The 16,014-nt window shown below is 40.2% G+C and overlaps 1 protein-coding gene across 3 annotated transcripts in view; it reads right to left on the reverse strand.

The window, feature by feature from the left end:
- Window positions 1-976: 976 nt before the first annotated feature.
- The window catches only part of LOC141806186 (filamin-A-interacting protein 1-like), a 33,535-nt gene continuing 18,497 nt past the window's right edge, over window positions 977-16,014 (reverse strand). For all 3 annotated transcript variants that reach the window (XM_074691501.1, XM_074691500.1, XM_074691499.1), the window contains 5 exons: window positions 13,730-14,024; window positions 13,044-13,217; window positions 12,712-12,890; window positions 3,387-6,186; window positions 977-1,523 (listed from right to left, as the gene is read on the reverse strand). In XM_074691501.1, the coding sequence (XP_074547602.1) occupies window positions 1,317-1,523; window positions 3,387-6,186; window positions 12,712-12,890; window positions 13,044-13,217; window positions 13,730-14,017 (3,648 nt within the window). In that variant the 5' untranslated portion in view covers window positions 14,018-14,024 and the 3' untranslated portion in view covers window positions 977-1,316. The remainder of the gene's footprint in view (window positions 1,524-3,386; window positions 6,187-12,711; window positions 12,891-13,043; window positions 13,218-13,729; window positions 14,025-16,014) is intronic.

Here is a 16,014-nt window from a genome sequence, read left to right on the forward strand (position 1 = left end):
AGAGACTTTTGTTATAATATCGGCAAGGGAGATGTTTAAACTGTAGTTTTATGGTTTAGAAGTAATGGCATTACTACTACGACTTGTAGCGTAGGTCTGCTTTTTGTGTATATTACGTTGTTTGAATTTCTATTTGTTTTTCTATTTTTTAACATTTTAAATTTAAGGCTTTGCTTAGCGGTTGTTGAACTTTGACCCTGAGACCCAAGCTTTTGTCAGGTGTGCATCTGTGCATTTTTGTTTTCTCCTTGCTATTTAGGTTATGTAAGACCTAATATTATAATAACTTACCTTGGTCTTAGTTAAAGAAGTTATTTGTTGCTAGTTTTATTATTAAGGTATTAGTGTTACTGTACATAATTACAATAGTTTCATTCAGAAAATGTGTAGATATTTTTTTTTTAACCATCTTGTTTTCACCAAAATAGGTGTAATGTTGTGACATCACCAAAAGATGACACAGGCAGTGTCCTGATATGTAACTAACGGGTCAAAGTTTTAAAAAATGAAGTACTGTGGGCCTAAAAGGCATATATCCTCATATGAGTATGCACAATTTCAGGAGGTTACAATGTTTAAATGGGATATATGGGGTTTTTCTTCTCTTCACAAGCAATGAACAAAGATAATCTCCTACAGTCATGAGTTAAAATTATCGCTTTAAAACTTTTGCTTCAACACACTTGATCCAATTTTCTACCCCTTTGTTTAATGGCAGCATTGTCCACTGTGGCAAATGATCTCAGTTTAGACAGTATGTCACAAATCAGTGGACTGTTTTAACAACTTTGTTGAACACCCCACATTCATAGATGTTGAATTGTGATGACAATTCCCCAGCTTCCTCTGTTGGCATTTTACTTTCTTATTTCCCCTTTATGAAACAACAGACAACAATGGCCTTTGAAATCAAGTTTATTTCATATTATTTTCAGTACAAACCCTTCACAGAAACAACAAAAAAACATAATTTACACAAAAAAAAGTGTTTTGACCTATGATGTGTCTTTATAAAATATTATCAAAAAACTTCTTATATGTAATACAATCACTCAAAAACAAAAAGCAGTTAGTAGCAGCAAAGTCTGATGTATTTATCCAAATGCCCATTAAAATACACACTGAAAATACAAAGAATATGGATCCATATAAACGCATTGATTGATATGAGACATAAAGTACATAAGACTTGAAAAAAAGTTGGTAATTGGTGGCTTTCTTTTTAACAAACAAGAAAAAAAAGCATTTTTGCCTTGTTATGTCAAATAATTCATCTGTTGGAGCACCATAATCAGACATGTTTGAGTATCCTGAAATCAAGCTTTACCACCATTTTGAAAGGTACTGTTGTTCGCTGTGGATTTTTTAACTTCTACCCTCATAGACTGACTCTCAGTTCGTGACTCCAGTTTCACTCCACTCGAGATCCCCATGGTTCCCAGCACAGCCTTTCCAGTCTTCAGGCTCTTGGACATTGGGATGCGAGTCAGCCCTGAGCGCACTGGCTGGGCATCATGCCCAGTCTGTTGACAATGGGGAAAGAGAGTACAGTTTCTCAGGCAGGAGTATGAATACAGTGAGAGCCATGAAGTGTACATAATGAGCAAGGGGTTAAACCCATTAAAAAGAAAGAAAAACAATCTAAAGTTTATAAGAAATGTAGCTAACTATATATGTTAAAAGAAGCATGTGAAGGAAAATGTAAATATTTAATTCTTCTTTCATTTCGATCTCTGTGTTTGCTCAGGCTTGGTTGCAATGTGCTGTTACTGTTTCCAGGATCTTTTGTGTCAGGGAAAGGGCACAGAGCCCTTACATTGGCTGTTTGTGAATGTAAACACTGAGTAACAACTATAAATTACAGCATGACTGTAGCAGGGTGGCAAAATGCCACATCATTAGCTCTGGTGCAGTGAGGCCCGCACATAGGGCCATTCCTGTCACGCTATCAATCTAACCCACAAAGAGCATATTACAGGGTCCAGTGGAACCCCAACACGGTTTTCTTCATTTCCAGTTCTAGTAAATTCACCCCATGAAACTCTCTACTATGTACCTAAGGAAAAAAATATCACCTTTAAGATAAGGATTTCAGACTTCTATGATAAATAGATTGGTTTTTCTGAAAAAAGTTTATCATTTTCTTTCAGACCGATCGATACCTATGTTATTTCTAAATATAAGCAGCCTGTTATCTTAATCAAGCACAGTACCTTATTGTTTAACCATTACACAAATTGGAATGTGAATAAATCTCATTTCATGAGAGGTTAAGTTCAATTTTATCGGACACATTGCAATGTAAAATGGTGAAAAATAATCTCCATATAGTTAGCTGTAATACAAGACAGTAAGAAATCTTTGACCAGGACCAGGAATGACGGGTCAGACACACAACTATGGGGGTAATAACAGAAAAATCTACAAAACAGCAGATGGCTAGGGCCATGTCCACACATAACCGGGTGTTTGGGAAACCGCATATATTTTTACACGTTTAGTCATCCACACAAAAACACAGTTTTACGTCACTGAAAACAATGTTTTCTGAAAACTCCGACCAAAGGTGTAGATGCCGGGAATCTGAGTTTTTGCCCAGTGCGAGTGGACGATAGTATTATTAAAAACAAATTGGGGGAGTTGAAAATACCCCGCTACATGTGTACAAGGTCTAAGTATGGGTACAGTTTAGGAACTTAAGTGGAAAAAAAGAACAAAGTCACTGATTCTGACAGTGATGTGGGAAACTTAATCAGGTGTGTGGCTGACTTCTGAAGTTATGCTCCACTTGTTTAGATTCACTTTCATTAAACTGCTCTGTTCAGTTTGAGTAGTATAACAGCTAGGTTGGCACATTATCATCTTTTCCTTGTTTGCACTCTCTTATTAGCATGCTCTGTCAGATACAATCCAATGCACCACAGGGAAAAAGTAACCGGAAAACATCACAATTTTTCCAACTAGTTTCTTGTGATGCTCGGAAGCCACTCTGTGCATGTTACTTACCTACTTAGCAATGACCTGTTAGAGCATGGGTGTGAGTTGTAGTGACTAGCTGTCATCAGCTTAGAATGCTATTTCAAGATTGTGCACAAATGCCAAGGTGTTCTGATTTCCAAAGTGATGGGAATCAGTGTAGCTCTGTAACTTCAGTCTAACCCCACTACCATCTACTACACCTTCTAGTAAAAGATTTTGTTGGCTTTATCTGCAACCTGTTGACTGCCAACCTAACCTACTGTGCTAGCAACTGTAGCCAAGTATTTGACAGAAAAATAGGAGAATAATATTGAGCACATGGGATTGATTAACTGAATTATGAAGAAGTATGTTACTTTATCCTTGAGATGGACGAAGACCTAAACTCTCACCTAAACTCAACTTACCATGCTTTGTGTGGGTCTTGAAGGGTTGGTTGCAACAGGTGATATCGTGATGCTGCTCATCACTTTGCTCTGTGTGCTCCTGGTAGTAGTTGTGGTGATTTGGCGGGGGGAGCGTAAAACTGTCCCGGTTGATAAAGTCATGTCCTTGTTCTCTGCAGACACTGGCCTGACAACCATTTTCGGGGCGATGCTGTTGCCTAGGTGAATGTGGATCTTGTTGTCATCAGTAGTGGTGATAACACCAGGGTTGTTGTGACCCTTTCGTATCGGCATTGGGACCATTTGCTTCTCCGGGGTAACCTTGAACACAGCTCGGCCCATTGTCATCTCCTGTGGGTCTGGGGACACAGATGCTTCAGGCACGATGGCTGTGCTCACTGTCATAATGGAAACAGGGGAAAGGGGTCTTCCAGAGGCCGAGGAGGGAGCTCGGATACCTTCTGGGGATTTGGCTCTGGATATTGCTGTGATTGTGACAGGAGACTTGGCTCTTTCAGGGCCTTGATGTCCAGTGGTTGACTTCTTCTTGTGGACTGAAGCAGAATAAGTAGGAATGATTGTGATTCTGGATTTGGGTTGAGATGGGTTAGGGCTTAGGGGAGCTGAGCTTGAAAAGACATCCTCAGTAGTAGGACTGCTAATCTCAAGACAGGCCATGTTGTTTTGGTGGTCAGGTGTGACGCGGATGTGCAAAGGCTGCCCTTGTTTTGGGGACATGGTCAGTTCAGAAGGCAAATGGTTTCCATTGATTTGCAAAGGCTTTTGAAAGTTGGTCTCATGAGGTGTGTTGTCCTTTTTCCTCATCCAAGGAATCCAGGATTTCTTTATACCTAGGTCACTGCTAGATGGAGGGAAACGCTCAATACCACTACTCTTTTCTGCTGGCTTCTTCAGACACTTCTGTCTCAGGTTGTTCATGATGTGATTCTCCTCTTGGACAGACTTTCTGATGAATACAGCAGGGGTATCTTCCTCTGACCCAATGGATGATGCCTCTGTCTGTACTCCAGTAGATGTCACAGCAATGTCCACCATTCTTCTCCCATTCAAACTGGGCCTCAAGGCTCGACTATGGCGTTTAGCAATCTCCAGTTCTTTGGTGACATGGAAAACCTCAGTGCTCATGTTCTTGGCCTTCTCCTCTTCTTCTAAGAATCTCTGTTGCAGGATCGAGTAATCCACTTGGAGCTGGGAGAGTTGGTCTTCTTTATGCATTAGTTCATGAATCTTTTCCTTGAGGGCAACAACATCAGCGTGCAGTTCCCTGGTTTTTACCTCCTCCCTCATGCATCGTTGTCGGAGGTCCTCTTCCTGGCATTCTTCCTCCCCTTTTTCGATTGCTTTGTTACGTGCAATCTGACATCTCATTTCCTCTACCTGTTGAGAAAGAATGTTGGCTTTGTCTTGCTCAGTCATGAACTTTTTTTCCAACATGTCATACTGATCCTCTGTTTTGATCAGATCTCCCTCGACTACTTCAAGTTGTTTGAGGCGATTTTTCAGGCGCTCAATTTCAAATGTCAACTCCTTAACTTTATTGTCTTCTTTTTTGATGGGGTCAGACATTCTGCCCTGCTCACAATTCACTGAATTCTTCACTGATAGCTTTTCTGCTTGCTCAAACCCATCCAGCCTCTTTTTCATTTGACTGACCTTAGAATTGAGATCTGTAGTTTTGTCAATTTCATCAGCAAGCTTGGTGCTGAGCTCCCCCTTTTCAATGGTGAGGATTTCTACTTTGGTTTCCATTTCTGATTTAAGCTTCAAGAGCTTTTTGCTTTCCTCTATCAATTTCTCAGTCACCTCCATAACTTTACCCTGCTCAACTTTAATCACCTTGGTCATTTCCTCTTTTTTCTTCTCATCTGATTTAAGTTTTTCCATCAGGGTTTTTCGTTCATCCATCAAGGCGACGGTCAGTGACTTCAGCTTACTCAGGTCATCCTTCAGGCTCAACTCAGATTTTTCCAACTTAAGCTCAGAGGACTCAAGCTCTTTCATGCGGATCCTGAGAGTGATAACTTCATCAGAGAGCTCTTTGGTCAGGCTCTTCTCTTTCTCTAGAGCTGTGTGTAGCTGTGCACACTCAGCTTTACTGATGCTGAAGGCTGCTTCAAGTTTCTCCAGCTCCATCATTCTTTTCTGAAGCTTTTCCACTTCCAGCCTGAGGTCTTTACTCTTGTTGTCCTCCTCCAGTAGCCTCTTCCTTAGCTCTTTGCACTGATTTTCAGTCTTAGTGATCTCTTCATCCTTCCCCTCCATCTCCAGCACCCGTTTCCTCAAGTTCTCCAACTCTGTGATTAAATTTGAGTTGCCACATTCTCCTTTACTGATCTTCTCCCTCAGTTCTTGCAGTTCCTCCTCAGATTTTCTCAAAGCTCTGTTGCTTTCCTCTTGCTCCTCCACTTTGTGCATTAGCCCTAAAAGTTTGGCATTGAGCTGACGGTTGTTGATCTCGTGACTGGCCAGCTTGGCACTCATCTCCTCGTGCTGTTGGGTGAGCTTGGCAGATTTCTCCTTTAGCTCAGCCTCCAGGCTCTGCACCCTATTCCCATCCTCCTGTGCACGCTCCCTGGCTTCACTTAGTGCCTGCTCCCGCTGCTGTAGCTGCTGGCTCAGTTCCTGGACCCGCTGGCTCTGTTGGTCCATTTGCTCTAGGTGCTGCTGGCGCTCATTGACCAACATCAGGGCAAAGGACTTCAGCTTGACCAGCTCCTCTCGCACTTTGGCCAAACGCTTTGAGTGCTCCTTCTCTTTTTTAACCTGGTAGGCCTTTTCGGTCTCAAGAAGCCTCTTCAGTCTAAAATTTGAAAAAGAAAAAAATAATTAATTTGGTGTAATATCTATTTTTCAGCCTTTGTATCCCTATTTTTCATCACGCCACTAAAATGTGATGACTTTTAATCCAGGATGAGATGTTTAATCCCATACAACGTTTTAGTGGTCATGAGTAATAATCCTCTTCTTTTCCATTAGTTTGAGTACAGTATCTCTTTTTTTTATCATGTAAGGTATAATCTCAAACCATTCACACCAACAACAGATTTTTAAGACTCCAACCTTATTTTTTACTGATATCCAACCCTTGATGAGTCGAACTTTGTATTATATTTTGCAGCTGCTATTTCTATAATTCTGATACAAAAGCAGAGTTTGGTGGAAAAGTTTTGGCATGTTGTGCTGCTATGGTGAATAAGTAACAGGATCAAGTGGGGAAACTGGCAAATATCTGCACCATTAATCCCAGACACTCCTGGTATTTTCTGCTTGTTGTTGGGATACAGACCAAGAGCTCAAACTGCAAGAGAAAGTTTAACACCCCCTCACCAAGTGGTCTCCTTTTCTCTTAGCTTCTTTCTATGCTGCTCATGCTCATTCTCATCCCCAGCTCCAACAAAATGCATGCAAAGCAGATTGAATGCAAAGCTGCATCCCTTCCCCACACACTCCCGGGAAGATATAAACACACAACCTGAACATTTTTGCAATGCAAAAGAAGCCAAATGAATTCAGGGACCAGTGCAGGATGGAAGATTGTGCACGTCCAATCATATCTGCTTAAACTAAGCTTTGCTTAGAACACATCCACAGGGGACATGGTTACAGAATCACAAGAACTTAAATACAAAAAAACTACATTCAAACTTACCCACTGTGGATTCTTTAGGGTCAACAAAAGAGTAAGTTTTGCCATTATTCAAAATCCACTGAGAATACTTAAGAAGAAGGCAGAGGCAGTCTTTTTGTTCCACAGATCTTCCCCCGTCACATTCCAAGCGTGTTATCAGGACAATGAAAGGTGAATAAATACAGTGCAGCACCATCAGACTTCTAGTGAGTGATGTCACCTCATCCATATAAGGCAGTAATGTGTGTGTAGAGAGTGTGTGCAGCTCTGCTGTGGACACAGTGAAGGGGGTGGGACCCTTTGAGCAGGAGGAGTGCTTTGTAAACCTCTCCCCAATTTCCATGCTTTCATAAAACATGGCAGATTTGAGGGAAAACAGTAACCGGCTTCCTCTCTGACTTTTATTTTTTCGGGGGGGGGGTCAAAAGTTTTTTGAAGACTAAGAATATCAAGTTTTGCACAGATAGATTTGTTACAGTGTAGGTTTGGTGATTATCAACCTTCGATTTGCAGGATCTCCATATTTGATATAGTTGCACAGTTTGCCTGAGCAGACCACAAGACAAACTCTTACTGTTACAGGAGACGGGAGAGTCTGCTGGTGTTCCACTCAGGAGGAACCTGGACTCAAACAGGGTTTCTTGAAAATGTTATATGTGATGAGAAAAACAGATATGGATGAGGTAAATGTTTCCCTCGGGATGGAAAAGATCTAGGATGACATGTAGCCATAACAATTGAACTATGAAGAATAAATTCTGATTTATACATTAAACTCTTCAGTTGTTCTTATAATAAATCCCTGTTTTCACAACCTTCAAAAACAAACTTGAAGCCGTATCAGAATGTAAATGACAGCTAGCATGTGAATGAATTTACAATAACAGCAGTCTTCTTTGCCAGTTGGAATGAATACTTTTGGCTACTGTGCAAAGAGGCTATCCAGATCTCTGAGTGCAGCTCTTAAAACTCAAACATACACAGGCAGATGTCAGTGATACCCTAGAAAGTGGCCTTCTAAAGTTACTTTCATGTAAAGGTCAAAGTTATGATGTCAGTTGTATTTGGCTTCAGTGGTCAAGTAATGTAAGAACCAAGAATAAGTCCTTCAATTCTTGGTCTGTTACTAAGGAGTAGGAATGGATACTGAACTAGGTACTTTTATGGGAACCAACCAAATTCCATCTATAGTATTGATTCACGTTAAATCAAAAGGTTCCATGTTTAGGTACCTAAATGCATCCTTGTGACTGTGAGAGAGTGGAGGAGTAGGTGATTTTCCATACTGGACATGAACACAGCATTATAAGGTAATATAATGAAGAATAAATTTGTTAAATTGAAAAACTTTGAGCTATTATTATTTAACAAATAAATATTTATTACAACATAAACACACCAAACTACCAAAAATTGGTACCAATACCAATTACCAGGTTCCAGTCATCAGTACCGTATTGTTTCAAAGGTAAAAGGTACCCATACTTACTAAGGAGGAAACAAACTGAACTGATTAGCTGTTAACAGTGTATTCAAGTGGCTAATATGAATTCTTAGCAAAGGGACAAACAGTTCCTTTGATAAAGAAATGCAGCTACCCGCACGGTGCAACTGTCTCCTCTTGGTAATGTTTCCTTCCATTATATATATATATATATATATATATATATATATATATATATATATATATATATATATATATATATATATATATATATATATATATATATATATATATATATATATATATATATATATATATATAATCTATTATGTTAATTTTAGACTACACACTGTTGCTGAAATAAGGAGTTCCAGCCCCTTAATCACCTTAAATTTGTGTGAAAAATATAGAAGTCCACTTCTTAAGTAATTGCACAGGTGTGATTTAGCCAGTGTTCCCAAGAGGATTTCTTTTCCAAGCAGTGGAATAACATCTCATCCTGTGTTTCCTGGGGAATTTGCTCAGAGGCGCTGCGGCCCCTGTGTGTACAGAGCCTGAAGATTGAAGCAGATATGAGCTGCCAAAAAGCTGCCAAAACACTGTGTTGTACAGTAATGACCTCTCTTGACAGAGGAAAAGCACTTACAGTCGAGCACTGAGAGTCAGTGATAGTGTACTGTTTGCATGATTTATGTGGTGTCAAAAGAGAGGAACCAGAAGAAGAAAGAACAGTGGATATTTCAACACAGCTTTAATAGACCTGTCCATACCGTGTGTGTATGCATGCAAAGAATTTTGTCTTCAAAAGTATAAGAATACGATCATTTCAGGTGTATGTTTTTATTCTATGTGCGTGACTTTACTCTCTCTGGAACTCCCTTTCCTTCTGATAACCGTAACACACACCTCCGTGCCACTTTAACATTTCAACCTCTTGACGCGTAAATTGCTTGTTGTCTGAGAGGGTGTTAATGGCTGATGGCTAAAAGTCAGAAAATGCTTCTCCTGACGTGCCCATCCTCTTAATTCCTGTACATGTTTGGCACAAGACCTTTGACTTTTCTGTCTTCACTTGCATCCAGATGGCTGGAGGAGATCAGCTTGATAAAGACTGGATGATGACATGCACCCATCTGGAAGGCTGAATGTCAAAACAAGGCAGAGCAAGGAATGGATAATATCTGCATGCCTTTGTGCTGTACTCGTTTCAAGAAAAGATGATTTTTACCCTGTGTATAGGGAAAATATTCTACAGTGCTTTTCTTTTTTTAATGCATTGGTGTCATATCAGCAGCATATTATAGATTTGAATATTTTTCTCCTTCTGTTTTGCAATTTTGTGTCTATTCTCAACTCCAGGACAGTTTTGTGTCCTTCTAAGGCAACAGGAAGGAGAATCTGGTCTGCAGGTGCTGACAGACGACGTCCTAGCAAAGCTCATCCCGTTCCCCTCTCCCTCTCTCTTTCTGAGGTGACAGAGGCCGACCTGCGCACAAGCCAAAGAAGCTGCTGGAAACTACCTGGCATTAGAAGGAGGTCACCTCCCCCTTGTGTAAAAACCAAAGATCAAGTAAGAGTGAAGAAATTTACCATGGGCTTAAACTAAAGCCAGGGCTTAGTATCCACAGTTTTCACTAAATGTATCCAATGTTTTCCAATTCAAACAGAAAGTTGTGCTCTGCAGGGGGCTCGATGAATTTCGTGATCCTCTAATATTTTTTCAAGTACCACCACAGAATTTACTATAAGTGAAAAGACAGAGTGATTCAGATAGCAATGCCCCCTGATGTTGATTTTTTTTATTCATGTGTATTAGCTTAATAATTAGCTTGATAATGTGATCACTGAAACATCTGATACCATCTTAAGGTTAATGTGTAAACTTGTTCAAAGCCTGGACTTAGTGGAAAGTAGAAAATGTAAGCATGCAAACATGACTAAGAACTAATGGTGGGTATATGTAGTTGTAAACAATATATACAATTATGGTTAGCAGGTTGACATTTAGCTCAAAACCCAGTTTATTTTGAGTACAAGCATTCACATTTGTAACATCAGCTTAATGTTTTCAAGTAAATTTTCTAAGAAGTTTTTCTAAGCAGTTTAAATTATCATCACAACATACTCCAAGAGTGCAGTCAGCAGCATTTTTGACCAAGCAGCAACCCCCGGTCTAAGAATATGAGACAATGCAGAAGTGCTATAATCTGCTGTTCCTCCAAAGTCCACTTGAGACTGGCTCTGGAAGTACCAAAGTCACATACTCTCCGAGCCAAAAAAGAAAAGCCATTTTCACAGCAGAAATTAACCTATTTACAGCCTGGTTCAAAAAACGTCTCCTGTTTAAGTCGCTAATTTTACTATCAGCACACACTGTACGGGGGGTGAATTTTTTTTCTTACTCAGCAGTTTAGAGGATATTAAGATCGCAAGCTCACCCAATCAAAGGCTGCGATCAGAGGCCGCAATCAGAGGCCACTATAGCCGATCTGCTTCAAATACTGGTGACATCAGGGAGACTACGTCCATCAGTGATTCAGTCTATGTTTTGGACCAATAAAAGTTGATATTTCAGTTGAAATTTTGACACAATTGGATCAGGCATCTCTGCACACTGAACCATAAGAAAAGAATCCAGATTCTACCCTCTTACCCCTTCTCATAAAAACCATCCAAAGAAGGCCAGGCTAAAGTCTGCAGCTCATTTCCCAGTGCTCTCTCTGGTGTGTGATGGCAGCTCAGCTGTCAGGACTGTGATTTAGCTTTCATGGTCTGTTTCCTGTGTCCTGCAGTAAAAGCTCAGGAAGAGATGTATTCTGTGCAGGCACTGGGTCAGCACTGCAAATGAACTGTTTGAAGTTCTGACAGTAGATGAAATGCAGCACATAAGTGGTCTCCTGTCTGTTCTACAGATGATTGACTATATAGTGTGTGCTATACAGTACACATGCTTTTTCTCTTTCTCTCAGTCCTGCTTACACATGCAGAACCATTTGTTGGCACAAATTCTCTATTTATCTTCATTAATAACTGTACAATCTGTAGACATGTAACACTTTGTAAGCACTCTTATCTCCATTTGGAGTCTAAGTACTTATATCAAATCGTGTTTCAGCTGACATAAAGACAAAAATAGTCGGCTAAGTCATCACTGGGATCAAACAACTTATTCTAGTATGAATAGATTAGAACATTTTATTCAACTACATTAAACAACTCATGCATACAACATCTCCATCTCCCAGGGTTATTGTGTGAGAGCGGACACCCAAGTGTGATGGGAATTACGTTTTCTAACAAGCAACAGCCAGTTTAAGTCTTCTATCAGCAATCACTTTAATTAGTAGGGCCTCTTTCCTCATATACATTCAGAGCACAGCTCCACTCTCACAGCCAGGCTTGTTTGATCTCTGTGGGGCCCTCCTCACACACGTGATGTAACCGTACCCTCTCCCATGTTAGAAAGAGCTTCTTTCCACCTGACCTCTCATCACTTGTCTCCTCCTGACCAACAAGCCAGGTCACGACCTCACTGATGACTTCATTCACAAATGATGTCATGGGAGGTTTGCTCCTGTCCAAGCGCTCTTGTCTTTTTCTCCTGCTCCACCACCCGTGCCTCTGCGCCCCTCTCTACCCCTGACCTCCCTCTTTCCCACAGCGAATGGTCTGACCCTTTCCTCACCCCACTCTCCGTCCCTCCTCCCTCGCTCAGGCCGTGTACCTCTCACTGTCACATAAAGGTATGTGAGGTTATCACTCCAGCCACCATCTCCCCCTTCTCATCTTCACTTGGCTGATGAAGCTTTTTTTCACACTCTCAGATATCAAAGCATTCCTTCAAGACTCTTTCTCACCACACACACTTTATGGACTACACACTGGTTTTATACGCTATGATGGCTCTATGTTGCATGCTATGTGTGTCATCCTCAGTCTTTTCTTAAGCATTATTGACTGATACATATTGTGCATATTAATTCATATTCTAATCGTATGTGTAAAGTTATAGCAAGTTCTGTTTCTGTCCATTTTGAATTTTCTCTTTTTATGTTTTTTATTTTTCCTGATTTTCACATTTTAAGGTTTGAAAAAAATTTGCTGTGAAAATACATAAATAAATAATGTTCATGTACTAATGTGACTTTGAGCTGTATGACATCTGATACAAATGTACTCTAACATCCAAAGGATGACATCTCTCAGCAAACTAAAATGTTTCCCCACCGCTTTTAATTGTGTCTTCCTCTCACCTTTCTCTCTCCTGCTCCAGCAGGTTGGTGAAGTCGTCGCTTTTGTTCATGTAGTCTACATGTTTGCGTTTCTCTGTGTCCAGCTCTTGGACAGTGCGGCGGTGGCACTTCTCTGCAAGCAGCAACTGACCGAGCATCCTGCGGTACGTCTCTTTGTGTTTCTCCTGCAGACGATCCAGCTAGGAAAGAGCAATTACAGGATGTTCATGGCTGCACTAAAAACAAGCACAATGCTGTCCAGTAAATGTAGCAATAATCTCACTGTTCAGGAACATCTCACCAAGCTGCTGACCAGTGTAAAACTATTGAGACTTATAGACACATTTACTGACCTCAATCATGGGCTTCTGGTAGACGCTGTGCTTGTGTTGCTCTGTGCCCCTGATGAAGCCGTCTCTCTGCAGTGCCTGCAGGGCAGAACCTGGTACTGCAGATCCATATTGTGATTCAAGGGCCTCTGGGGCCATTGGTTTGGCTCTTAGCATGCAGATAACATCTTCTCTTGCCTGAAATATAATGACTCACAATTATTTCAACACATTTTGACTTAAGAATAAGGAGGAGTGTGTTTTCTACATCTGCTCAGCTGTTTAAAGAACACACATCACTTTGTGATGGTGTTTAAATGAGAGAAAAGAGAGATTCAAAATGATTTATTACATGTTTTGATTGTCCAAATTACAATTATTTATCCGTGGTACAATCAGTTTGTCAGATTGTTAACACACTCATTTGTATTATGGATTTTAGATTTCTTTCTAACAGCCACTTTGAGAGCACTTCTCTAGTTTTCTCTAGTTTCAAACTACCACTTTCAACCACAAGATGGCTCTATTGTGCAAATAACTCTAAACGTACTCAAAACACAATGAAGGCTGGACATCTCCCATTCAAACAGGTTATGTGTATCTACAATGCTAAGATCAGTTTTGTTCTCATCATAATCTCTCATATTAATCATTCCAACAAGTCGAAGGCTAAACAAACAAAACAATGTAGAGTACAGCATGTAACCCACCTGAACTTCTCCTTCCATGATCCCCAGCAGCCTCAGTAGATCCTCTTTTGACAGGTCCATGATGCCCTCACTTTTGCCCCCATCATCAGGAGAATCACAAAGCAGCTTCTCTTTGTCAGAGATCACTTCTACCTCCACCTTTTCATCATCCTCTTTCTGCTGAACTTTGGGGATTAGGCTTTTTACGGGGAGACCCACTTCCTGTTCTTGGCTGATGTCATTGTCTCCCTGTGGGACGCCAAGGACCCCATCGGCCGGGCTCTCCACCCCGCTGCTTTTGGACCTCATCCTCTACCTGCACAGAGAACATAAGTCACAGTTTGATTTGTTGTGTTTTCTGATGTGTTGTTTTGCCGTTAATCTTTTGTTACCCCATATTAGCCATTTGAGTTCCATCTGAAAGTTCATGACTTGTGAAAATTTGTTTTTATCACAACTCTCCAGTGACTGTTTCATTGACCCACTAATACCAAATGACATGTGACATCACATGAAAACAAACATGTAAACTCAAAAAAACAACCGATAGCAACTTGATGGCAGTTTTCCCAGAAATTTTCCCAATCTGGAACACATATCCACTATTATTAATCACTGTGCCTATGCTGTTTGTGTTAAACGTGACTGTACGCATCTGTGACACTGTGTCTCTGTGTTGTGTATCTCATGCTGAGTATTGATGGGCAGGAAGCACATTTGTGGCACTCCTGGGTGCTTCAACCTTCTCTGCTGACATTAAAGGTTTGAGTCAAACATTTTATCCAGATCCAGAAAATAAATCCACTAATGACAGACTCTAAATTTAACTTTACTACATTAAACATTTGTGAAAACACAAGCCATGTTGAGGTGGTCCACAGCATGTTGTGTTGATTACTTAAACATGCAGTGAGAAGTGGGAGAAAAACTTTGAGGAGTTAGAGCTTGTAGGTTCACTCATAAAACCCACATATTGCATAACTTAATTAATTTCTGAATTATTTTATTTGATGTCCCCTGCACCCCTGTTTGTGGTGTTAAGGAGCTCTGACTGTCATTAGAAGACAATTTTTGGCCATTTCAAAGATGATACTATGCAAATTAGTTTTAGGGAGGCCTACTCCCCCTCTCTCTCTACTGGGATATTAATTACTTTAGCTACCCATTTCAAATTATATTAAATAATTTTTCACCAAATTGCTTATCCAGTACTGTAACCTGCAGTATGTTGAGTATTTTCCAAAAAGTCTTTGATTAGGCAGTCTTATTCAAAAGTTTGAAAAATTACTCTTAGCCATAAACATGGTAGCATTGCTAATTAGCTTCAGCCAGCCAATAAAAACTGCTGTCCTGAGGCGGTCATCACAGTATTTGGTTTTAGCAGGTTAGTTTTGACTGTTTAGGCATTACTTTGGATATTTTTGCATGCAATTCCAAAAAAATGTACCACAGATACCACTGACTCTGAGGGGGGATTTTAAGTCAAATAACAAACACCGACCAACATCTACTGGAAATGCTGACTGAACCTAACTTTCATCATGGGCTCCACTTTTTAACACTTGAAGTCAGTGCTTGTTTGCAGGTGTGTTTAAGGGACATAATGAGTTGGCAAAGAATGGCATGTTTAACCTCTCTTATAACACCCTTGAGATTAAGTTCACTTTGGTGATCAATTCAAGGTATTATGCAACACTACTGGATGATTACTAACAGAAAACGCCCTACACAGTCTAAAATCCCCAAAATGTAGAACTGATGATATCACAGCACCTTGACCTCTGAATCATGCGCTGAAGAAGATGACTCAAAAGTTGAGAATTCTCTCAAAAGCCCAGGAGAACTGATAGATTCAAAACCCATTTAAATTGTTGGTGCACATAGTATGTTAAGTGAAATACATGAAAACACAAAAAAATCACAGGGAAAGGTGTGTCAATTGGCCCACTGGGGCTCAAAGTCAAACATTACTAAGAACAGCCACAATCTGTTAAAAAGCGATGTCAGAGGTGAACGTGAGGGAATTTGACTTTCTGTATGCATATTCTAAAGTTTTGTAAGTGTATACATTATTGGCCCTTGGTTTGCACCAAAAAAGTTGTTTGTCTTCCTCTGAAGCAGTGGTCTGTGAGGTTAAGAGTGCACTGAGTTCTAATGGTGCTTGAACCCAATCTCTTTGTATCCCACCTTCTTCCAGGAAATGACCCACACACACTAGAGAGCAGAGCACAAGATAACAGCAAATGCATCCTTGTTCAAAAGGCAAAGAAGAAAATCAGACAAACCAACACATTAAATGTGTTCCT

The sequence above is a fragment of the Halichoeres trimaculatus genome, unplaced genomic scaffold (assembly GCF_033239565.1).
Source record: "Halichoeres trimaculatus isolate MK-OKI-2021-1 unplaced genomic scaffold, fHalTri1.1 fHalTri1_scaffold_17, whole genome shotgun sequence".
NCBI lineage: Eukaryota > Metazoa > Chordata > Actinopteri > Labriformes > Labridae > Halichoeres > Halichoeres trimaculatus.